The sequence below is a fragment of the Lepidochelys kempii genome, chromosome 25 (genome assembly GCF_965140285.1).
Source record: "Lepidochelys kempii isolate rLepKem1 chromosome 25, rLepKem1.hap1, whole genome shotgun sequence".
Lineage (NCBI taxonomy): Eukaryota > Metazoa > Chordata > Testudines > Cheloniidae > Lepidochelys > Lepidochelys kempii.
Window position 1 is genome coordinate 9,952,943 of NC_136404.1, and position 25,469 is coordinate 9,978,411.

Sequence of the window (25,469 nt, forward strand, 5' to 3'; positions counted from 1 at the left end):
GAGCCTTCCCATTGCCTTCAGTTGGCTATGTATCAGGCCCCTAACATGATTCACAAATGATTCCACAGAGCTGGAGCACCCACGGGGAAAAATTAGCGGGTGCTCCGCACCCACGGGCAGCCAAGCTCCACCCGCCCCCTCCTCCTCCTTCCCTGTGCGCGCCACATCCTTGCTCCTCCCCGGCCCTCCCAGCGCTTCCCGCCCACCGCCTAACAGCTGTTTGGTGGCAGTTAGGACTTTCCGTGAAGGAGGGGGAAGAGTGGGAACACAGCGTGCTCAGGGGAGGAGGCAGGGCGGGGCGGGGACTTGGGGGAAGGGGGTGGAATGGGGACAGGGCCAGAGTTGGGCAGGGGTTGAGCACCCACTGGGCAGAGGAGAAGTCGGTGCCTATGCTGGTTGGGATCCAATGGCAGGTGCCATTGGCCTTCATGCTACCCCTGGGTTTAGAAAGAAGATGCCCCTCCCATGCTATAGCACTCTACAGTTGGCCAGGGACATCACTGGCAGGGGTTATTGGCTTTCTCCTTGACGTGCCAAGCATTGGCCATTGTTGGAAGCAAGATGCCCATTTGAAAGGACCATGGGTCTGCTTTGATACGGCAGTTCCTCCTTGTAGGTCTTATGCATGGTCAACCTGGCTCTCCACTAGGCTCTAGGGAAGCCACTAATCTCACTTGAATCTGTGTCCCGCAGGACTGCCCTCCAGGTTCCCATGACTTCCGAGAGCTGCAGTGCGCCGAGTTCGACAACATCCCCTTCCGAGGGAAATACTACACCTGGAAAACGTACCGAGGAGGTGAGTGGCACAGGACTTGTTCGGCAATGGTCCTCTTGCTGCTTCCCCAGTGCATCTCTGGGCCTCGGGAGCTCTGGCAGCCGGAGTTGGAGCAGAGTCTTATTAATAGGAGCTCACTCACACCTTCTGCAGGGATGTGCAAACTCATCAAATTTGCAGATTCGCACATTTCGTCAAATCTGTCTTTCCAGGGGTCCCCCGTTCCTGTGGCATCCCAGTCCCTTTTTAAAAGCTGTCTGCATCCACATTTAGAGTGACTCTTGCGTGACAAGTGGAAACACACTTCGCTGATGGAAGTATTGTTCTCCTCCAGAAACTGGCATGATGACACTACCTAGCAGTTCTCCTGCTCTTGTTCGTGTTACTCTATGCAGTTGCTTTTTAAATTCCTAGCTATGCAGACAAAAATCCAAAAGGATAGGGGCTGTTTAGTTTATTTCTTTGGATCCGATTGTTCCTTAATCTCTGAGTGGTATAAACAAGAAGACCAGAGACATAAAACCAGGAGTTGCGTATTGACTGCTCACTTTAGTTCACTACCCAGCCTCTGGCCGTGGCCAACACTTGATGGGCATAGAGGGAAAGGGAAATCCTCCCATAATTAGGGCTAGATGGACAATTGGTGCCGGGGCGGGGGAGGCAGGGTATTTTTGAGTCAAATGAAATGAGTTTTTCAGTGTTTCTTGTCAGAATGTAAAACCAGACAAATTTTGTTTGGGGTCGAATGAAAAAACAAAACATTCCATTTATGGGTACGTTTCTACCCTCTGGGGAGTTGTTTAGAGAAATTTAGCTTAATTTCCAAATGAGATGTTGTTCCTCAATGAAAAGTTGACCCATTTTATATTGAAAAATATTGAAACGGTTGGACTACTTCAGAATTCCACCCACCCACCCCTTGGGTTTTTTTCTGGCCTAAATTATTCGACCGAAATTGGTGGACCATTTCGGTTGACCTGAAGTTGTAATTTTCAGCAAATAAACTATTCACTGGGAAATGTTTGCCCAGCTCTTCCCATAATGCACTAGGCTCACTCACACGCACAGATTTCACGTTTCACCACCTGGCATTTTAGACTGTGTCCAGCCCAACTAGGGAAGAGAGCGGAGTCTACCCTCTGAGATAGCTGGTGGCTAGCAGTGCCCCCCTCGTCTCTTCAGTCAGTTCTAACGGGTCTTGTAGAAGTGACTGGCTAAAAGGGAGGAGGTAGGGGGAGATCTGTGTGGCAGAAATCTTTTAATAACGAGAAAGAACAGTGCGTCTCCTTCATGTACTTAATGAACTTGACTGGGGAACTCCTTTGCAGCTGTGTAAATAAGCTTACCTCCCTGGGGGGACCCTGCATCAGGAACAGATGTGCTGTGGCTGCAGGGAATGGATCAATAAAAATGTAATAAAATGGCAAAGCAATAAGTCAGACAATGCCCCCGAGGGATTTCACAGTGGAAAATGCAGTTGAAATACTTGCTTGGACCTCTTGCTCCGTGCCAGCTGAGAGATAGGCGTGGCCTAGTGTCTGACTACGGGGCTTGGTGCAGTGAACTATTGGCTGGTTGCATTCCAGTCTACCTCTGACTCTGATTTCTTCTGTGACCTTGAGTAAGGTGCTGCCCTGCTCCTTGCCTCAGTTTCCCCATCTGAAAAATAAGACGATAAAACTCCTCTTCCTCTGAGGAGGACACGAGACATCATAAGTTAATGTCTGCAAAGCACTGGGGAGTTGTCGCTCTTTAAAAACATCCTGGTTTTGCTTTTGGCTGTGATGATAACTAATAATAACAATACTTTGCTCTTATGCACCCGGTTCATGCACAAACCTGAAAGCTCTTTGCAAAGACAAGTCAGTGTCATTAGCTCCATTGCACAGATGGGGAAAGCAAGGCACGCAGAAGGGAAGCGATTTGCCTATGGTCATGCCAGCAGAGGTGGGAATACAACCTAGGTACCCCAAATCCAAACCTACTGTCCCAGCTACTGGCTAGATATTACCAAGGTATTCCATCTACCTTGGGAACAGCCAGGCAGTACTGTGTCCATTGTGATAATGCTGTCTAGTTTACAATGACAGAGAGCATGTTGAATGGTGACTGTTGTCAGTATTATTAGAGGACACTCCCGACCACCAAAGTGCAAGAAAGGGAAACTGAGGACTGAGAGGCAAATGCTGACTGGGCCCCGTATGAAGGCCCCAGAGTTCAGTGGGGATGGTGGCGCTAGCCGGACTATCGCAACTTGCTTTGCGCATGAGAATACCAGTGGCTGGTTTGAGGTGACCCTGCCAGCAATGGTGCCTGGCCGGCCAACTCCCCAGGGATCAGGGTAGCTCAGAGGGAGTGATGCTGGGTGTCCTTTGGGAGTGGGAGCAAGTCTGCTGAAGACCATGGTGCGACCCCAGAGGGGAGCCTGCTACGTGTCTGTCTGGAGGAGGAAGAGGTTGTCTCAGGCAATCCCATCTGCCATGTTGTTGTTTTGAGCGAATAAGAGGCAGACTCAACATTCCCAGATATAGGAGGCCGAGTGGCCTGTCCAGGTGCCTCCATTTGCATCTGATATTTTTCCCTCAGAGCTTCCAAGGATCCGTCAGGGATTATGCTCTTCTCTCTCTCCTTTTCTGCCGCCCAGCTGGTCTGGGGTGTGCTCCCTCCTGTCTGGCTGCTGGACAGGAGAGGGATTCGGTCCCCTTCTCTCTCCCAGGCATCAGTTCCACCCTTGGGACATACTCTGCTCCGTCCTGGAGTCTCTTCTGAGTTCCCATAGTTCTCTCTGCTCGTTCAGCTGGTGCCATCTTGGGATAGACCCTCTGGGAGCTGCTGCCTCACCCTGCAGGGAAATCTGGTACCCAGCACCTGGTAAAGCCAGCTCCAAGTGCCTCTGGCTCCTTGTTCCCCCTTCCACTAGCTCCCTCAGATAGGCTCCTGTCTGAGGTAACCAGCTTCGGCTCTCAGATCTTGGCCGGCTCCCCCAGCAAGGGTCATCAAGATGTCCCGCGTGTGATTGCACCGGGATGCCACCTTTTCGCCAACATGGCTGCCATTGCATGGGACAGGGAGGGAGGGAGGCCCTGTGCTGGGCAAGATCCTGCTTAGGGCCAACCCTTGTCTTTATTAGCAAGGTTTAAAGGCACAGAGCATCCCTGTGGCTCAGCTGGGGGAGGGAGCCGGTTCCCAGGGAGGGTAGGAGCAGTCAGCTGCAAGCCTGGCGCCAGCTGCCGGGTCACTGGCGAATTGAGGTTGGGTGTTGCATGGGGCCGGTATGGCGTGTTTTCCTGGTGGTGATTTATAACAGTCCTGGAACCCAGACCCTGGGAGTGCAGGATACACAGACCCAGTGAGAAGCACTGAGCTCAGCCTGTCCAAGTTTAACAGTCAGCAGATACCTCTTGGAATGTGGCTTTAATTGTTTGTTTATTTTGTTTTATTCACTTAGTTATTCATTTGGCTCTTGGCAAATGTCAGAGCCAAGGGAGCGGGGAGCAGCTCATGGGGTCGGGGTGGGGAAGCGGGGTCTGCTGAAAACAGGAGAGATTGCTCATCATAAGCTATTATGCACTTTAATTCCTTCCTGGGGGAGGTAAGGGGGGGACGGGAACAAAACACGTCCTCTGCGGCAAAGCATTGTGGGTAAATGCAAGCACCCATGGCTGTTCTTTCTTATTGACTTTGGATGGACCGGACCAAAGTCGAAGAACACACATCTTGGTGTTCCTGATGAATGTTTTGTGGATCAGCCTAGTTTTCAAAATATGGAATTTTCACACCATTTACCCATGATCCTTTGTTGCTCAGGAGCTTCTGTCCCATCAGTCTTTTTGGTTTCCCAGCTGCCTATGAGCTGGTGCAGAATAACACCTAGAAAGCCAACAAACCAGCATGGTTCTGCCCCGAAAAAGGAGTGGGGGAAAGTGGCTCCTTCTTACACAGCAAACCCACCCCTTGGGTATATTCAGAGCCAGGGCTGCTCAGCACAAAGAAGCTTTCAACCCTATTCGCCCTGCAGAGCCAACTCGGCTGGGAGAGAGTGAGCTGGATTCTCTCCTGGCTCAGCATGGCCAACACAAGTGGTTACCTCCATTCGAGATGCAGGGCCAAATTCTGATCTCACTTAACCCCAAGCAATTGCAATGAAGTTGAAAGGTTGCCTAGTAAGAGAGGGCCAAATTTGAAGACAATAGGGTAACAAAAGATCTGCCATCCTTGGGCCTGATTCTTCTCTTGTTTATATACTTTTACTCCCGTGTAACCCTATTAACTTCAGTGGAACTGGTTTACGCTGCTGTAGGAGGGAGCAGAATCAGGCCCTTTGTTTGTATGTTGCATCCCCTGGCCTCTTTCATCTATCTTTGGCTTTTAGGTATGGATGCCCTTTGGCACAGGGACTGATTCTCTGGGTTTGGAAAGGGCCTAGCACTTTTCTTTAAATTAATACATAGTAATAATTAAGGAAGGCAGGATTCAGGCTAGTAGACCTTTATTCCTGGCCAGGATGTATGAGAAGTAAAGAGTCCCACTTGAATCTCAGAGCCCAGTTGAATTTGTAGTGTTGGTAGGTAAAAAACAACAACCAATAACCCATATCATAGAGTTGACGGCCAGAAGGACCCATTAGATCCGACTTCCTGTATAACACAAGCCATTAATGTTCACCCCTGTATTAAACCCAAAGGCCTTAGTTAAACTAAGCTATTTCAGTCCTCAGGTGACTGGAGTCTATGCCACAGGCAGAGAGCAGGAGAGATCAAAGAGCCCACTGACTTTGAAATGGCAAGGAACTGATTAGATGAAATGCACCCAGATGATCCCAGCAGGTGAACCACACGGCACAGAAAGGCGACCCCCCCAACCACCACCCCATTCTCATAAACTGAGCAATCTTAGCATGGAGCCTGATCCCATTGTGCCATTTTCCAGAGTCACCTTTCAGAGCAGGGCCACTTTGCAAGGCCCCAGATGAATCCCGCAGTCAGTGGCTTCTCAGACAAGCGCAGGCCACGTGACGTGGCCGTGCCGCTCGCAATGAGCAGCAGCGTTACTCCTGGTAGACATGGCAGTGTCCCTCTTCTCAGGGCATGGTCACTTCAGCTGGAGTCAGAGCCAGGGCCAGGTTTTCAAAAGAGCCCATCACCCAGCACTGACTCCTGCGAACAATTCCCCCTCCCTGTCCCTTCCACTGAGAACAATGGGAGCTGCCAGATACTGAATGCTTCTGAAAATCTGGCCCTCAGCTTCCACATGGGGGAAGCCCAAAGCATGCCCCGATCCCTAAAGGAGCATCACAGGACCCTACAGTATGACCAGCCCCTGCCCCTGCAGTCAGGAGAAAGCTGATCATCAGCAAAACTTCCCTGCTGGTCAATGCAGCCCACGAGCCATTTCGATTGATCCAGCCAGAAAGATGCAAGTGCAAACAAATATGGCAGGTAATACAGTGAAGTGCCTTTAGTTGGGGATGAGCTGGATCCAAACCCCCTTGAACGTGGGGAGAATTCAGGACTGGGTTTGAATTTTGCTGTTTAGAAATGTCTTTCTGAAATTCGCAAGCCAGTTAGATTCCCAGCAAGCTGTCAGCAAGGCCCCTGGGGTCACCGATTTGGTCTCTGTCTGTTCTCCCACTGAGCATGTTCGCAAAGGCCCCCCCAGAATGGACTTTAAGAATGTGGAACTGGGCCACTCCCCCCACACACACACACACACCCACACCAGGGGCAGAAGTCACTCCTCCATTCCTTACTGAATGGCCTGGGAGCCCTGCTGAGCCAGCTCAGCTACTCCACAGCATCCAGTGCTGAGGGAAAGAGAAACCGCAGCATCGGAAACCCCGGAGAGCAGCAGCGACAAGTCGCAGCCGCTCGGGTTCCCCTGCCCCCATCCCTGGGCAGTACCTGCTTTTACACACAGGGTGGTGAAAGCCACCTCTCTGAAGAGTGCTGGTGAAAGCCACGGCCAGCCACCAGCGGGAGTCAGGCAGGTCGGGACGAAGCACGGAAGACAGAGACGGCAAAGCGCTAATCGGCCCCGTGCAGTCCAGCCACTCCAGCCGCTTTGTTCCACGCGGCTATGCCCAGTCGGTTCTCAGTATCGCTGTTATTTCGTTAATTTGCATTGTCATCGGAGGATCTCCAAACCCTTTGCAAAGACTGAGAAAGCCCCATAGCGTCCCTGTGAGGTGTGTAAGGGATAGACAGAGATCCTTTGACCCCCCCATGGAAAGGCAAGGGGCGTGGAGTGAGCCAGCACTCCTCAGAATTGGGACAGGAAGTGAGGAGTGTCACAGGAGCCCAGGGAAGCAGTGGGTGCGAATCAGTTAAACAGAATGGGACAAGTCTGGCACTGCCTGCCCTTGTGATCCCCTTGGAGTCTGAAGGCTAACTCTGCCCTTAGTGACTCCTGTCGCTGGTTCAACTGGTGTAAGTTAATGCAGAGTTTGCCGCAGTGGCATGGCCCAGCACGTCAGCCAGGGGAGAATTTGGCCCATTGCAATAACCCAAGTCGGAATTTGGCCAGGACACCAGGATTAAGGCTCGCCAAGTACCATGAAATTCCATTTCACCTCTCAGCTGGATGATGGTATCTAGAGAGCAGCGCAGCACCCCCCAGAACCAGGCTGGGCCATTGCCGCCTACTTCCTAGCTGGCACCTCTTCTTGCATCGCTCAGTCGTTCCCCCCGCCAAATACAATTGTGGCTTGGCCCTGCTGTTTACGTGATCACAGCAGAATGTAGCCTGGCGGCAGCCCGCAAATTAACCATTGGGGATCAGTTCATTTGCACAGCAGCTCGCATGCTTTCTTTTCTTTAAATCTTCCCTCCACTGAGGAACCAAATACATGAACCACCACCAGAATCGGATCCGCCAATCCGAAGTAACTCCGCCACCAGGCTTTACACCGCTGCCGGGGAGATCCAGATCGGGTCCCAGCCGCAGAGCCGTTTCCCATTTAGCAGTGGCTTGTTTGTGCCCCGATGGACGGCGAGCTCTTCTGCCTTGTGTGTGCACGGCACGAACCGAAACCGGAGCTACCGATGCTGCAAAATCATAAACAGTCATTGCGGGAGAAGGGACGAGTCTTTGTGCTCCGTGGCCCGTGCTGGGGCAGAGTGGTCTAGGAGGGACCATCCCTGTCTGAAGGGGGGTGATCAGGATGCCCGCGGCTAATGCCAATAGCAAGAAGGCTGCAACGAGCTCCCTGTTTTCTGGCTTAGAAAGGAGCCGAGCGGCTTTGCTTCGTGGCCTGTTTGTTTATTTCTCTTGGAGGCTGCGCCGGGATACCGGCCGGTGCTGCCACCGATTCGCAGGAGCGCAGCCTGCTTGCCATGAGCTTCCTTGGACAAATACAGCTTGGGAAGCCTTCGCCAAGCGGCGTGCTTAGGGGCTGATCCAAAGCTCGTTGGGGTCAGCGGAAAGACTGTCGGGGACCTCAGTGGGCTCTGGATGAGGCCCTGAGTGAGCGAGGCAGAGAACCGTGTGGGAGAAGGTTTCTCTCTCAATTTCCTTGCACTTAAAACCTTTTTTTTTTTAACAAAAGCTCTCCCAGCTGCAAGCCTTTCTCAAATCCCCCGCCAAACAGCTGGCCAGGGGAAGATGCCAATAAACCATCCTCTGCTCACAGGGCGATTTCTCAGACCCTGGGCCATCCTGAGCTTTGGCAGGGAGCAGTCTGTGGGAGGCCCCCCGAGATGTGCTTCCTCTCAATAGATCCGCTCTTTTGCCCGCCACTCCACCCCCCAACCCCTCCACACCGGAACCCAAGCCGTAGGGAACCGTAGGATGGCCCAGGGCGTGAGGCATAAAGGGGGATGCATCATAGCCACGGGGAGGCATCGTGGTCCCGTGGTGAAATGTTCTGTGTGTGACAATGGTTTCCAATTAAATCAGGGCCCCGTGTGCCAGGTGCCACACAGACACAGAGTGAGAGACAGCCCCTGCCCCAAGGAGCTCACTGTCTAAACAGACAGGACAGGCCAAGGGCAGGAGTGGAGACAGATATAGGCAATGACTTGCCCACAATAGGTTAGCAGCAGAGCTGGGAATAGCACCCAGCTCTCTTGACTCCTAGTCCGCTGCCCTTATCTACAAGACAAACCTCTCGGGATGGCACAACTTGACACTAGCTGCTTGGTATTTGCATATAACCATGCAGGGTAGCTGGTACAAGCAGCCAGGGAAAGGGCATAGACACCCACTGTAGGAGCTTCTGTTCCATTTTATCCTGGATAATTCACCCCGGTGAGCAGATCTCCCATGCAGTAGCCCAAGCTGGCTTGCTCCCTTCTACTGGGGCATCTTGCCCATTGAGCTGGGCAAATGGGTTGTCAATTTGCCTAACCGGTTACAACCCAGTAGATCAAAATGAACGGTTTCCAGTTTTACTTTCCCCTCAGATAAAATTAATAAGCTAGGCACATTTAGCAGAAGGCCGGGAGGCCTGGGATTTTATAGTCACCTGAGCGGACTAGCCTGCTCGGCCAGATTGCCTGCCTGCTGGCTGGGCTCCCTTTGCACATAGCCACCGCCAAGACATGACACAGGATGCTGGTGTTCCATCGGCAGCTGAGCCTAAAGGGAGTTTACCCCTGATTGACCTGCTAGGAGCCAGACTCTGCTGGCCTCAGCTCGAGGACTCGCTCGCTCGCTTTTTCTAGTTGCTGATTTCCCTTGGAAAGAAGGTTGAATTCTGAAGGATTTAAGCGAAAGAAAAAAACCACCCTCCTGGGCTGTAATGTGGAGAAGGCCAGGAGGAAACTCCAGAGCCTCCCCCCAGAGCTGGATCCACACCTGCCAGCTTTTCCCTCTCGCTCCCGAGTTCTTACGCCCTGCACCGTTCTGTAGGTGCTGCAACAAAGCCAGGGCACTTGAGGCAAAGGAAGAAATTTGGCCTTCACGCCACCAATCCCTGATCCCTTTTTTTTCCTCTTCGTTGTATTACATTTTTCATTCCCATTTTCCGTCTTGGCTGCTTTTTTGAGCCCGTGATGATTCCGCCGTGGGCCAGTTGCGGCTAGGTGTTTGGGCCACTGAAGGCTGGGCATAGGACAGCGGCAATCAGAGAGTATTCTAGGAAAGAGCGAGAGGACCCCACAGCTGCTGAAATGGAGAAGGAGACAGGGAAGGGGGAGGAAGCAAGGCTGTGTCATGATTTAGCTGCTTTCCGGGGGGAGGAGGGGATAATGAGGTTCCAGCGGAGGAGAGGCTGCAAGGGCTGGGGTGGTTTTGTCTGGAAGTGAGAAGAGTAAGACAAGGGTATCAAATACATTCAGTAAAGGCCAGTCAAAGGTGCTCCTGTGGCCATGGTCTGGGCAGGCACTTAGCCCTTGAACTAGCCCAAATCACTAGACCCTATCCTCGTGGGAAGCCACCACCTGCTGGCACTAAAATACGTCAAGTAACAGCATGCAGACTTGTCTCGTACGGTAATGGCTCTCGGGGAAGGAACTCTCGGACACAGGAGCTTTGGGATGCTGTGGCCAAGAGAACTAAACTAGCGGCAGAGGCCCAGCTGTCTCAAGGGCTAGAGGGTGGGACACTGAGCCTCTGACCTTCCAGTCACAAGTTCAAATCCACCCAAGGGTAGAGCCCACCTAAAGGCCTTGCCCAGCTGTCGGCTGCCTGGTGGCCTCTGTGAAATGAATTGGTGGCCTCAGTGGAGTGCCCAGCGGATGGGGGTCGGTGTGACAGAGTCGATCGCCACTCCTGGTGAGCTCAGACAGGAAGCTGAGGATTGAATGTGCTGTGGAGTCGCTCTCCTTTAAAAAGGATCCCCCAAGCCAGCGTCGAGGCACATTGTGGTGAGCCTGAAGGAGAAGCTTGTATGGCTCCTGCCCATGTTGTCCCTGGCCTGTGATTTGATTGTAGCACTGTCAGTCCAGCATCCTTCAAGGATAGAGGGGAGGTCAAAGGGAAAGAGTTTCGGTAGATGATAGTCCTTGGCTCTCAGAGAGTCCGGGATAATGCAACCCCCTTCACCAAGTGCCTAGCCCAGGCATCATTTTCAACGGCTTTGCCCGGAGCTAGCTGAACTCCCCTCTAACGGCCCCCCATGTAACTTCCCTCTTCCTTCCCCCTCCATCTGCTTTCACTGAACTTGCAGGCTCCCAGACAAGCAGCTGGGCTGCCTCTTCCCTCCATCTGCCCCTTTGATCTTCAGTAACAACTTGCAGATTTCAGTTGCTGGGGTTCTCACTCAGCTAGGTGGTTCTGAGCTACTGTCTCCTGAGCATCGCCGGTACCGCAAGGAGGAAACTGCCTGTGTCCCAGCCCTGGGGGATGCCTCTTCCCCTGAGTCTCCTACATGTTGCTGACCTGCCTTAGGATACTGCGGTACTGAGTGAACACCTGAATGCACAGGTCCAGTCGGGAGAGAGAGAGAGAGTGTGTGTGTTTTCTAGCCACTTTGAGCCTCTTCTTTTTGTCCCCAGACCCTAGGAATCTGCTTCTGCCATGAGTCTAGTCCCATAGGCAGCCTTCTTCCAAAACAGATCGGACCTGCTCGTCCCTCTCACTGATATCCCACTTCCTGCCAGGCTGCTTCAGATCACTCCTGGAGTCTGGATGAGCGCCTTGGCTCTGGGCCCTACCAGAGGAGTGAGGCCACTGGTCCAGCCAGTCCTGGGTTCTGCCAGTCCATCTGGTCTAACCTTGCCACTTGGCTCAGAATTTGTTCGCTGGATGAAAGTTCTTCTGCTGCAATTTCTTCCAGAACTGAATCTCAGGAAAAATCCCTCAGATCTCCTGCCGCTGCCCTGCTTAGTACCAGTGCTGCGGAAGACGGTGCAGGTGAAATCATAACACACCATAGTTGGTAGGAGACAGGGTACAGCCTTCCAGTCACCGGCAGATGCTCAGCTGCTCTCTGAAGGCTGAGATCTTGTCAAATGACACACGCTACAGTATCTGCTTCAGGCCCGGTCCTGCTCCCTTCGCTGGCCCGTAGGAGCTTTGCCAGTGACTTCCATGAGAGCTAGGTTGGGCTATTCCTGGCTCTGCGTATGCCGGGCTGTGGGAGGTTGGGTAAGTCTCTGCACCTCCCACCCTTGGACTGTCTGCTCTATTTAGCTTGCAGGCTCCTTGGGGCAGGGGCTGTCTCTCGCTGAGTGCCTGTACAGCACCTAGGGCGATGGGGCTCAGGCTCGGCTGGGGGCTCAGGGCGCTGCCATAGTACAAACAGCAACGCAGTGGGGGTGCTCTTGTGTCACAGAGATGTGCACTCTGAAGGGAGGAGGGGCGAGTCCTGGCTCCCAGGGAGCTGGGGCTCAGTGCGGTATGAGCCCGGAGGAAGAAGACCCTGTCAGGCTGGAGGGCTGCACGGCTCTGAGTGGCTGCTCCCAGAAGGCGTGGGGGGGGGGCTGTCTCTGCTCCGAAGCCCCACAGGGTAGTTAGCGACAGGCCTGACGCTGCTCTGAACTTGCTGCCTGGCAGTGGGGCCTCCTGACCCCTCGGAGCAGCCTAGGCCAGGCACAGAGTGGAGGGCGTCAGGAGAGCAGGGGGAAGCTGGCTGGGTGGGGAAGCTCTATCACTAGGGTCTGACCAAATTCACGCACATGAAAAATGCGTCACGAACTGTGAAATCTGGTCTATTGTGTCCTTTTACCCTATACTATACAGACTTCACGGGGGAAACCAGCGTCTCTCAAATTGGGGGTCCAGACCCAACAGGGAGTTGCAAGGGGATCACAAGGTTATTTTGCGGGGGGGGGGGGCGGTATTGCCACCCTGACTTCTGCGCTGCCTTCAGAGCTGGGCGGCCAGAGAGCAGCGGTGGTTTGCCGGGCGCCCAGCTCTGCAGGGAGCAGGGCAGAAGTCAGGGTGGCGAGACCGTACCAGGGCCATCCTGACTTCTGCGGTGCTGCTGGCGGCAGATCTGCCTTCAGAGCGGGGATCCCAGCCAGCAGCCGCCGCTCTCCAGCCGCCCGGCTCTGAAGGCAGCAGCGCAGAAGGAAGGGTAGCAGTACCGCAGCGCCCCCTACAATAACCCCCCCCAACTCCCTTTTGGGTCAGGACCCCAACAATGACAACACTGAAATTTCAGATTTAAATAGCTGAAATCGTGAAATTTACCATTTTAAAAGCCCTATGACCACGACGTTGACCAAAGTGGACCGTGAATTTGGGAGGGCCCTAGCCATTTCTCCTCTGGCCGTCGCTGTGCTGGAGCAGGCGGCACCACCTCCCTTTCTCTTGCAGGGGGTGTGAAATCCTGTTCTCTCAACTGCCTGGCTGAGGGCTTCAACTTCTACACGGAGCGGGCAGCGGCCGTGGTGGACGGGACGCCCTGCCGGCAGGACTCCAATGACATCTGTGTCAATGGGGAGTGCAAGGTACTTGCCGAGGTCAGGGGGTGCTGGGGCGGGAGCTGGGATGAGGCGGGGGCTTCCCTGCAGGCACTCAGCCCCTCTCCTGTGCTCTGCGGGCCCTTCTCATGTGCCTTGGCTGTCAGTGGGGAGTTCAGCTGCCCCCTCACGGCACAGCAGTTAAAGAGCAGAGCCAGCTACTCTCCCACTTGCCTGGGGTCTCATGGACTCAGCTCTGCTGCTGACTCTTTGTGACCTGGAGCAAGTCAGCCCACCTCTCGTGCCTCAGTTTCCCCATCTGTGGAGCGCGGGCTATAGTCCTGGCGTGCCCTGTCTGGGAGTGCACTGTGGGTGCTTAGCATTACTGTGTGACAGGCTCAGGGCCTGAGGCTTCCCCCACGTGAGTGGGTGAGTGGGTGGCCATGAAGGTAGCTGTGCATTGCCCTGAGAAGAAGACAGACAAAGCCCTCAGAGCTCTGGAGAAGGTATGCGGGACCTGGCGGAGCCTGAGAGTCCCTCCCGGGTCTGAGAGGACATGGCTACATAAGCAGGAGTCTCTGGGAAGTTGGAGGTAGGCCCAGCCTACCCCTTCCAGCTGCTGGGGCCTGTGCTGTGAAGGACCCCAGAGTGCGGTGGAAGCCCGGCAGGAATCAGCCTGTCACACAGGGGCTGCTAATTACAAGCACAGGGCGTCCCTTCCTTCCTCCCTTTGAAAATGTCGCCTTCCTCCTCGTCCTCCTCCCTCGGGGCAGCTGCACGTTCCGCCTCCAGCCGATGAGCGTTCAGCATCAGGGCCCGGAGACACGCTGGCCTGACCCTGCGCCTGCAGCAGGAGGTCCAGGACCCAGCAAGGGTGAAGGGCCCAGCCTGGCCGGAGGACAGAAGGACCATGGAGCCTCTCCTCATGAGATTTCCAGCCAGGTGCTGCAGAGCCAAGCCCTCCAGATATCAGGGACAGCTTTGGCCATTGCCAGAGAGACCTGGGGCATTTCCTTCACGAAGTGGCAGGGCTGTGCACGGGAAAAGGGGGCACCCCTCATACCCAAATGGCCTGGCATGGAGAGGGAGCTCCCGAAGCTCCATGTGCCAGGAGCCTCCAAGCAGATTGTGGAGAGGACGCGCTGAATCCTCCCCCCGGTAAGGAGGGTGGATTCCATCACGGCATCCCACACACACATGCTCAGCCCTTCACCCAGGGCACTCGGGGTGCGGATGGGGAGAGGCGGATTTCGTCCTTGGGCCCCATGCTCACACCCCTTTCTCTTGCCAGCCCCCAGGGGTGGCAGAAAGACAGGGGAGCCGTGCTGAGCCCCCACAGCTGGGAGGGGTAGGGGGCAGGAGTAAAAGGGAGGCAAAGGGGATGTCTGAACCCCCCCACGTGACACCAGAATGGCCATCTGGAGGTCTGGTCAGTTGGAGGCCAGCACCCCCTGCAGGCGCATAATCCCCCCTGCTTTGTCCCTCCAGCACGTGGGCTGTGACCGCGTCCTTGGCTCTGACTTGAAGGAGGACAAGTGCCGCGTGTGTGGGGGAGACGGGAGTACCTGCGAGACCATCGAAGGCATTTTCAACCAGTCCCTGCCTGAGGGGGGTAAGGAGCGTCCGGCCCAGCTGGGACACAACAAGGCTTGATTTACCCACCCCTCGTTTCCTTCTGGTTCAATGCCTCTATCTCAGGAGATGGGGAGGTTGGATACACCCATGGGCTCCCTGGGGTGGGGTTGAGGGGGTCGGGTACGCCTGTGGGCTCTCCGGGGTGGGGGATGTCGGGTACACCCGTGGGCTCCCAGGGATATGGGGGTCAGATACAGCCATTGGGTCCCCGGGGTGGGGTGGGGGTCGTCAGATACACCCATGGGCTCCCTGAGGTGGGGGTTGGATATGCCCATGGGCTCCCTGCCCTGGGGTGCCGATATGCCTCTGGGCTATTCTGGGGTCCTTGACTTGATTTCCCTGCGCTGGGCTCAGGTGGTCTCCTCCTACCCAGGCAATCCCACACAGTCTCTCCAATCCCAGCATGGCTTGGTTGCCCTGCTAACCCCACGCCCTGGGGTTGTCTTCCAGGTTACAGGGAGGTGATCTGGATCCCCAAGGGCTCGGTGCACATTGATATCCGGGAGCTGAACCTCTCTCTCAACTATCTGGGTGAGAAAACAGCAGGGTCTGCAGCTCAGGGGTGACGCTGGTGGTCAGGGAGAGTCACGATGGAGAGCCAATGAAATCCCAGTCAGACGCCTGTTCAGTGCCAAGGCACGCTTCTCTGTGGGTGCTGTGTGGACAAGACCTGCCTGGCAGATCTCCTCTGGAGGGGGAGCTGGGAGGGTTTTAGGTGCCAGCCTGAGGGAACAGTTGGGTGAAGTATTCTCAACACTCGGTAGCTAACCACTGAGAAAAGCTTTTCCCCCTCCCCAGGGGTGGCATCTGCTGGCAAAGCCTGGTGCCTGGTGAGGTTTGCAAAGCATGATGGGGGAGCTGTTTCGGGGCCAGTGGTGTGTTTGTGTGTGGTCTAGATGCCCCCTATCTCGCTGCAGCTCCACCTCTGGTCAGCAATGTAACCCCACACAAACCCCACGCCCCGGCTCCTTGGCACTTCCCTTGGAGCCAGCATGTTCAACTGGGGGTTCAAAATGAGACCGTCTCGCGTTTTGCTCAGGCTCGGCTTTCCAGCCAGACTCTGGCCTGTTAATTTTCTCAAGCGATCGGCAGCCATTACAGTGAGGGGAGAGGAAGGGAGGGGAATGTAAACATCCCCTGGCAGGTCACCTGCCAGGTGAGCTTAAACCATGGCAGATTCCAGAGCCTGCACTGAGGTCCCATGGGAGGGAGCTCCCTTAAGCTGGGGTTTCCCTGCAGTTCTGGGGGGAGCAGCATTTGCCAACAGGGCCCGCGCTGGTGCCGGACCGGGTAAAGGACCCCTCGGGCCGGCTCCCTTGTGCCGGTTCCAGGGGAGCAGCGTCCCGGAGCAGAGCCTGCCCTGGTGTCGGACAGACCGGGGCTCCCCTAGTCTTTCCAGTCCATCAGGAATGATTTACTGGTGCATACACGTCACCGAAGATGTTCCTGGCTAAGGTGCAGGCTGGGATTTTACGCCCTCCTCTAATGGGGCCTGCCTGGCTGGGACACTTGTGAGCCCATCATACCTGTGGAAAGGCACTACCCAAACCTGCCTCTGTCCCCGGGGTAACAGCCAGCATCTCTCCCTGCGGCCAGCACAGGACCGTGGAGTCCCCTGCAGCTGCGGTGCCTGTCCAGGCAGTGCTCGTGCGATTTCCAGCCTGGAGGGGAACGAGTCTCCCCCGCATTTCTCACCAACGCGGGACCATCCACCCTGCCCCAAAGCATCATGGGAAAGAGCACATTAACAACAACAACAGTGCAACCATTACAAACTTACCCGTGAACCTTCGTGTAACACACGGGCTGAGGGTGGGTGTGTGAGAGAGAGATCATGTCTCCCTTTAGTGACCGACTTCGGCGACTACAATAGCCAGCTGTAGTCCCGCCCACTCGCTCACCGCCCACGGGGTATTCCTTTAGCACAGGGTCTAGAAGCTGCATTTCGGGCCTGGAAGATCTCGAGTGGGGTCCCAGCTGTGCTGGGGCCTCTGCGTATAGCCTGTGGCCACTGTTTTACGCTGCCGGGGTATGAACTGCCATGTGCTAGTCTGGTGCCCTGGTTACTATCCCCGGTGCCACCAAGCTGGCTGGTTAAGCCCTGTCCCACTATGGCATCTTTAGTGTGGCTTGGGCACAGACTGTGAATCCAGATACTGGGCTGCTAGTCCCAGCTCTGTCCCTGGCCTTGACCAAGTCACTTAATTTGCGTGCACCTCAGTGTCTCGATCTATAAAATGGGGACAATGGTACTTCCCCGGCTGTAACAGTGGATGAAGAGCAATGGCTGGAAAGCACTGGATGGCAGGCTAAGCATTGTTATGGTGTCACGGGGGGTGGAGGAAATCCCAGTGCCCTGATACTATGGTGTGGGGTGTATTAGAAGCCAGGCCCTGTGATTCCCATGGCAGAGCTGCTTTCAAAGAGACTCCATAGCCTCCTAGCTTTACCCATTAACTCGGTTGCGGGAGGCAGTGCAGGCTGGGAAATAGCTGGCAGTCCCCTCCGCACTGAGGACCCTCGCCTTGCCTGTCCTTCCAGCGCTGAAAGGGGAGAACGACGAGTATTTCATCAACGGGAAGCTCTCCATCGACCCGCCCAGGCACTTTGATGTCGCCGGGACGACATTCCACTACAGGAGATCTCAGGATGACCCCGAATCGCTGGAGGCCTTAGGACCTACCAATGCCACTCTCATTGTCATGGTTGGTAATGGCCCTTTCCGTCCCCCTGGCCCTGCCTGCCTGGCCACGGCTAACCCATCCCAATCGATTATCCCCATTCCTGACACATGCATCACAATTAGCGCTAATCCGGGATACAGGGACACTGGCGTCATAGGGGCCAAATTCTTCTCAGATCCCTGCCCTGGAGCAGAGGGCCCATTACACCACAGAGCCAGGCTTTGGAAAGAAAGCGGGTTTTGGCTGCCCCGGATCCGTGGTCCCTCCTGATCACTGCTCTGCTGAGCACACTGGCTTCACGCCTCCATGCTGCCCCGCTGCACCGTGGCCAGAGTCGATGGATATCGACTCCTGGTGGTTTCAGAGCTGGGAAGGCAAGGGAAGCCCAGCAGAGCTTGGAGAGACTGGTGGGGGTCCTGGGACACACCACGCGATGGGCCCACGCTCGGCTCTGGTGGCGCGTTGGCCCCAGTGCACTGACCGCCCCTTTCTCCACAGGTTCTCGTGCGGGCAGAGCTGCCGGGGATTCAGTACAAGTTCAACGCGCCCATCACCCGAGGCTCCTTGACCCAGTACTCCTGGCACTACACCCCATGGACCAAATGCTCAGCTATCTGTGCAGGGGGTGAGAGGTTTGACTGTACTTTGGCAGCAGTGTAGTGTCTGCAACTCCCTTGACTCCCAGGCACAAGATGCCACGCATGGGGACTTGCTTTGGGAGCCATATTGGTCTAATGGGGCTCTCAGACCAGGACCTCACACTCAGCCGCTTGCAACTCAGTGTCAGTCAACAAAGCTGCATGGACAATAGGTCTTGTCACATGTCCTGGACATTGTTCTTTGGCTGGACCCCAAGAGTGGCTGATAAAGGTCACTGGGTTGAAATGATACACTTGAAATTCAAAGACGTGTGTTAGGCTGGAGGTTGGACTAATGGTCCCCTCTGGCCTTTAAATCTCTGCATCTGTGAACTGGTCTGCCTCAGACAGATGCTTCCCAGAATCCTTTGGGCTGAAGCCGTGGTTTCTGTGGGGTGTCTGGCAGAACCTGGCTGCGAGGTCTGAGCAAATATTCAGAAGAAGACAGAGGCACTTTCAAAACCAAGGCTGAGTGATCTTTCAACTTTGATGTTAGGGGCCTTGGTTTTGCACGGGGCAGCAGTCCTCAGCAAGGGGATTGCAGGATAGACCCCCCTAATCCTCCTCAAAAAAGGGTTACAAGACTTTCAAAACCAGGTTGTTTTTTTTCTGGGTGCACGAACCCCTTGATCAAATGCCCTCAAATTTTCTCGACAAACTTTGCCCTGGGCCCTGACCCGACCTACCAGTTTTCAGCCCAACCTGTCAGGTGTTGTAGATTTTAGAGATGATGGAAAACTTGGCTTTAAATAGAAACTTAAGGGCATCCTTGTCTCTGGAGTGACAAGTGGTTGTGCCCCCCTGTAGTCCCAGAGTGAGCAGCTGGGTGGTGCATCCTAAACTCTGGAACCAGGCCAGAGCTATTCCTCTCTTCCCTTTCCCTTCCCCCCGGTCTCCCGCAGGCAGCCAAGTCCAGACCGTCATATGCAAGAAACAGGCCGACAGCTCCACAGTCTTCAACCATTTCTGTAGCCCTGAAACCAAATTACCGGAGAAGGAGAGGCCATGCAACACTGAGCCATGTCCGCCCACGTGAGTGCGGTCACCGGTCTGGGAACGGTGTCTGCTGTTGGGGATCATGGGGCGGCTGGGCTGGGGAACTACTGGCGGGGTTCTCGGCTGGAGAAGCAGGGCTGGATCGAGGTGGAGAATGGATGTAATGCCTGCTCTCTCCCTGAATCAGCGAAGCAGGTTCTCCCATCTTTTTTCTTCCCCCGAATCAGTTTCTCCCGTCTCTCTTCCCTCTGGGAGAAAGGATGATCCTTGTGGTTCCATTCCAGACATGGCCCCAGGCTCCTGGGTGGAGTCAATCCAGCCTCTGGGGGTGATGATCATACTCGGCAAGGCACTAAAGCCTGTGTGGCACCACTGGGCTCCCCAGAGGAAAGGTGTCAGAGGATGGCAAGGGTGTGGTATTATGTTATCTTTCCACTCTCTCACTAATAATAATATCCAGAGCTTTTCACCTCAAAGTGCTTCACAAAGGAGGACAATAGCACTGTCCCCATTTTACAGTTTTCAAGTTGCAGCGGGGGAGGTTTAGACTGGATATTAGGAAAAACTTTTTCACTATGAGGGTGGTGAAACAGTGGAATGCGTTACCTAGGGAGGTGGTGGAATCTCCTTCCTTAGAGGTTTTTAAGGTCAGGCTTGACAAAGCCCTGGCTGGGATGATTTAACTGGGAATTGGTCCTGCTTTGAGCAGGGGGTTGGACTAGATGACCTTCTGGGGTCCCTTCCAACCCTCATATTCTATGATTCTATGATACAGCGGGGGAAACTGAGGCACAGAGCGGCAGTGACTTGCCCAAGGTCAGTGGCAGAGCCAGGACTAGAACCCCAGTCCCTGTCCGGGGCCCTTATCCACTAGACTAGTGCAGGGGATGGGTTCATCGAGTGGGGGGGGTCTGCTGGCCAGAAGGTTCATCGGTAAAGCGGAATTTCTCCAAGAGTCATTGTACCCCCTCTCCCCACCATGTGCCCCTCTCCCCGCAATATTAGCATCTTCTCTGTGCGTCTCCTTAGAAACATGCACAGACCCAGCCCCGCAAGTTGGTGTTATTGTCCCCGCTGTACGTGCAGAGATTAAATGACCGGTGCAAAGCCAGTCCGTGCAAGGCCGGGGAGGACTCGGGGTATGTGTACTCAGCCTGTGGGAGCCAGCCTCTTAGCCCAGAGGGTGCAGACAGCCTAAGGGTAGCAGGACTTGTATAAATAGCTGTGTAGCTTCAGGACCCGAGCTCTAGCCCGAGCCACAACCTCAAGGCACTGTCTACACAGCTGTTTTCAGAGGGCTAGCACGAGCCGAGCTAGCCAAGTCTGTCACCCCAGGCTCGGAGGCTCACTGCGCGGGCTGCGTAGATGTACTCTGGGGTTGCTGGCTCCTAGTGCTGGGCTCAGACAACGGCTGCCCAGGGTCAAGCTTTGCTCCTAGCTGCCAACGCTTGTCTCTTTGCCCAGCTGGGTGATCGGGAACTGGTCCGAATGCAGCCGGAGCTGCAACGAGGGCGTCCACACCCGCAGCGTCGTCTGCCGCAGGAAAATCGCTGCCACAGAAGAGAAAATCCTGGACGATGGCTCCTGTGCCCAACCCAGGCCCAAGATGCACGAGCCGTGCAACAATCAAACGTGCCCCCCAGAATGGGCTGCTCTGGACTGGTCAGAGGTAAGGCCCATCGCACAGGCTCTCAGAATCCCCTGGCTCCTTATAGCTTGGGCCCTGCTCTTCTCCATTCATTACGGCTCCATTCATTAAGGCTGTCCAGGGCCTACAGTGCCATTGAGGGAGGGGTACTGCCCCATGCAGGGCACAGTCCTGCACTTACCAAGGAGATGGACTAGGTGGGACCTAACGAGGCTTTGCCACTGGGTGGGAACCTGGGTGACTTCACAGTGTCTGCCCCATGCTGAGCACTTGGGCTGCATCAGGTCCTAAGAACGGCCAGAGTGGGTCAGATCAATGGTCCATCTTGCCCAGTATCTTGTGTTCCAATAGTGGCCAATGCCAAGTGTGTCAGGGGAAATGAACGGAAGAGGGCAATTATTGAGTGATCCATCCCCTGTCATCCACTCCCAGCTTCTGGCAGTCAGAGGCTAGGGACACGCAGAGCCTGGAGTTACATCCCTGACCAGCTTGGCTAATAGTCATTGATGGACCTGTTAGGGGGCTTATTCCTTCACCCACTTACTTCCCTGGTCCTTCTCGCATGAACAGAGAGCAACAATACCCGAAGTCCAAAGGTGCAAACAATTCGATGTTTATTGGGGTGAACTTCCAGCAAGCATGATTCCAGTTTCCTTCCTTAGTATCCTGCTTCCCAGCTCTGACACCACAAAGCCTTACACCTGTGTCCCTGTTCCCATTCCTGCCCTTAGCCAAACATGATTCCAACTTCCTTACCCCCATTCCCTGTTCCCATTTCCCCCTTTAGCAAAACATGATTCCAATTTTCTTACCCCCATTCCCTGTTCCCATCTCACACACCCACATGCCCACCCCCACCCACACCCCCGTCACTTCCTCATTGACTACAGATTATATAGTAAAACTTGAGTTCTGCTTAGCTATACCTTAACCAATCATTTTCCTGAAATTTAACTAACCAATCCTAACATATTGTAACATGATTATGTAACCAATTATATCCCACCACCTCAATTAGTTTACACCCAGCAAAATTAATTATACAGCAGACAGGAACAATCACAGAACCAGACAGAGATTATACAGACAAACAACAGCAAAGTGGGAACTATAATGACAAAACAATACAGAAGTGAGGATTTCACATCCCAGCTATTGATAAGTGAGTTCTTGCCAGACAGGATGCTATCAAACTAAGTTTCCTTTTACATTTTCTAGGCACTTCCCTTTCTCTGGAGGTGATAGGAATACAATCCTGTCCTGATAGTGCCTAACAGCCCAATAGCACCTTATTTCAATGTGACTAGTTTGGAATGTGAGGATGTGACCGTTCGCTTCCCAGCTTCCCCGCCTCTGCTGCTTAGCCAAAGGCCTGAGCCTAAGCACAGGGCCACAAACTGTCACAGTAAGAGAAGGCCCTTACACTGGCAGACAGTGGTTTTGATTCTTTCTTTTATACCTCTATCACTAGCCAAGTGATAAGAATACACCTAAATTCTTAGAGTATAGGCCTTTACAGACAGGCCTGAATATCTATATCCTAACAGGACCTACCTAGTTCTTTTTTTGGACCCCGTTATAATGTTGGCCTTTGCAACATTCCCTGGCAACGAGTTCCACAAGTTGACTGTGCATTGTGTGAAGAAATACTTCCGACTACCCCTCTGATTTGGTTCCTTTTGTTTGTTTTAAACCTGCTGCCTATTCATTTTATTGGGTGAGCCCCTAGTTCTTGTGTTATGAATAAGGCTACGTTTTAGACAAGGGTATTTTAGTAAAAGTCATGGACAGGTCACGGGCAGTAAACAAAAATTCACGGCCCGTGACCTGTCCATGACTTGTACTATATACCCCTGACTAAAACTTGGGCGGGAGCCGTGGGTGCTCCGGAGGGGTGCTCCGGGGGCACCGCTGGTGCTGGGAGAGGTGACCCAGGATCCCGCTGGGGGGAGTGGGCAGTGGCGCGCAGCCCAGGACCCCCCCCTGGTGCTGGGAGCGGGAGGGTTGGCCGGGCTGGCAGGGGCTCCCCACCCAATCCGCGTGTCCCTGCAGCTCGTAGGCAGCGCAGGGGCCAGGGGGCTCTGCTCGCTGCTCCCGCCACAAGCGCCAGCTGCGCAGCTCCCATTGGCTGGGAACTGCAGCCATTGGGAGCAGCAGGGGCGGGGCCTGCAGGCGCGGGCAGCACGAGGAGCCCCCTGGCCCCTCCACCTAGGAGGACCTGCAGGGCCATGCCAGTGGGAGCCGGGGAACCCCGAGGTAAGCACCCCCTGCACCGCCCGACCCCTAGCCCTGAGCCCCCTCCCACACACCCAACTGCTGCTGCTGGCCCAGGAGCTGCCCGGCTCACGCAGCCCCTGAGCCAGCACCGGCCGCTGCAGACGTGACGGAAAGTCACGAAATCCATGATGGACTCGCAGCCTTAGGTCTGATAAGGAGTAAATAACACTTCGCTATTCACTTTCTGCACCCCAGTCTTGATTTCATAGACCTCCAGCCTATCGCCCCCTTTAGTCGTCTCTCTTCAAAACTGAACGGTTCCCGTCTTTTGAATCTCTCCTCATACGGAAGCTGTTCCATGCCCTGGATCATTTTGGTTGTGCTTCTCGGTACCTTTTCCAGTTCTAAGTTTTGCCATCCTCTGAGCTGGGAGGGCCAAGCCTAGGGCTTCATTAGCTGACATGTCTAGCCTAGTGTTACCACAAACTTCTGAGAGCTAAGGTAGCGCGGAGGGTCAGTACGTCCCTAGCCTCTGACCACAAGTGAAATGAGTTTGGCATCTCAGCCCGGAATGCCGAAGCAGCCAGGAGGGATAAAGCTTGCTGGCTTTGTGGCTTGCCTCAAGAAGGGGAAATCCAAAGGTACTGAGCCATCGCTTTAGAAACTCTGGTCGAAGAGACCCCCCCATTCGAAACAAGGTCCTGGTTGGCACCTAATTTAAAGAAAGTGTCATTTATTCATTATTTTATTTTTGTATTACTGTAGCTCCTAGCAGCCCCAGTCATGGCCCAGGACCCCCCTGGGCTAGGCGCTGGACAAACAATGGAAGGACAGTCTCTGCCCCAGAGAGCTTCCATTCTAAATAGACAAGCGACACCCCTGGGGCACAGACAGATGGGGGAGCGCAAGGAAACAATAGGCCGTATTGGCCAGCGTGATGGGCAGTGGCCCAGTGGCACAGCCCAAGGCCACGAAGATGCTAATACTTGACTGTTAGTGGACCAGATACTGCTCTGTGTAATGTCATGTGTGAGCCTGGGGTGTACATGGTCGGGAGTGCTGAGCAGGATGGGAGTGCCTTGAGCTCACAAACTCAGCTGTGCTAAGGGAAGGGATCCCACGGCCTTTGTAAGTTTCCTGCATGACCCATATTTGCCTCCCGGAGTTGGGATCTTAGGATCCTAGAACTGGAAGGGACCTCGAGAGGTCATCTAGTCCGGTCCCCTGCACTCGTGGCGGGACTCAGTATTATCTTTTTGGCATGGTGTCTTCTTCACTTAGGCATTGGCAGGCTGAAATGTGTGGGTGACAAAGGGCATGGGGCCTGCTGTTGCTCAGACCTTTACCTTGCACGCCCTTGGGTGGAGAGGGAATGGGGAGATTCTCCATGCGCCCTGAGATCAGTATATCTTTTCTTTCCTCAAAAACAAAAGGAGTACTTGTGGCATCTTAGAGACTAACAAATTTATTTGAGCATAAGCTTTTGTGAGCTACAGCTCACTTCATCGGATGCATGAAGTGAGCTGTAGCTCACGAAAGCTTATGCTCAGATAAATTTGTTAGTCTCTTATAAGGTGCCACAGGTCCTCCTTTCCTTTTTGCAGATACAGACTAACACGGTTGCTACTCTTAAAACTTTTTTTTCCTGTGCCCCCTAAAGCTGAGCCTGCCCTTTGCAGGGCACCGCAAGTTTCATGGGTCTCCTCTTTGCAGTGCACCCCGAGCTGTGGGCCTGGTTTCCGCCACCGCATTGTGCTTTGCAAAAGCGGCGACCACAGCACGACCCTGGCAACCTCGCAGTGCCCTGAGAACACCAAGCCCCCGACCAGCATGAGGTGCAACCTGCGACGCTGCCCGCCCCCGCGGTGGGTGACTGGCGAATGGGGAGAGGTACTGAATGATCTCCTGCCACAGTCCCAGGAGTTCCCAGCCCACTCAGTGGCCTTGGGGTGGGGAACCCAGGTGATCTCCCATGATATCAGCGACGAGACGTTGGGTCTGGCTGGCATCCAGGCTGAGACCCGCCCCCCTCATGGAGTCCCAGAGCCCAGGCTCCAGCCTGAGCCCAACGTCTGCACGGCAATTTAGCAGCCATGTAGACGTGCCCTTGGAGTCCGCAGACAGACACCCGGCTGCATGCCAGGGAGCGCTCTGCTTCCAGTGGTCACCAGCACGGTGGCGGGCGGTGGCTCCTGGTCGTCTGGGCCAGTTTTGCCTAGGCCTGGCTGGAGTCCCTGCTTGGCTGGCGGGGGTTTGCTGCGTGTGCCCCTGGGACGCCTCTCAGTTGAGCCCCGCGCTCTGCCCTCCTCCAGCTGCTCAGGCCTTATCTCTTGCCTGGTCCCTGGGGTCCCTGTGCTGACTAGCCCACTGGGCAAATGAAACGCCTCCCTTTGCGAGCTCAGAGCTGCTGCTTTGCCACCTTTGGGGCTCCTTCTCCCTGTCCCCCTTCCCCGGGGTAGGTGGAGCGATCAGGCTGCCTTGTGTCCCAGCCGCCAGGCCCCCTCCTGGAGTCAGCCAGGCACCTTCTTCCTACTCAGCCCTGAAGTTTCAGCCCCTGCTTCTTGCCTGCAATGGGGAGAAGTGAGACAAGGA

At 54.7% G+C, this 25,469-nt stretch overlaps 1 protein-coding gene across 3 annotated transcripts in view; it reads left to right on the plus strand.

The window, feature by feature from the left end:
- The window catches only part of ADAMTS10 (ADAM metallopeptidase with thrombospondin type 1 motif 10), a 102,671-nt gene that overhangs the window by 74,027 nt on the left and 3,175 nt on the right, over positions 1 to 25,469 (plus strand). For 2 of the 3 annotated variants that reach the window (XM_073324036.2, XM_073324037.1), the window contains 9 exons: positions 694 to 796; positions 12,974 to 13,107; positions 14,548 to 14,671; positions 15,145 to 15,225; positions 17,236 to 17,399; positions 17,877 to 18,003; positions 18,919 to 19,048; positions 20,477 to 20,681; positions 24,591 to 24,767. In XM_073324036.2, coding sequence (XP_073180137.1) covers positions 694 to 796; positions 12,974 to 13,107; positions 14,548 to 14,671; positions 15,145 to 15,225; positions 17,236 to 17,399; positions 17,877 to 18,003; positions 18,919 to 19,048; positions 20,477 to 20,681; positions 24,591 to 24,767 — 1,245 coding nt within the window. Of the gene's footprint in view, positions 1 to 693; positions 797 to 12,973; positions 13,108 to 14,547; positions 14,672 to 15,144; positions 15,226 to 17,235; positions 17,400 to 17,876; positions 18,004 to 18,918; positions 19,049 to 20,476; positions 20,682 to 24,537; positions 24,768 to 25,469 lie in introns of all 3 variants that reach the window. The other variant, XR_013635032.1, reaches the window with a different exon arrangement.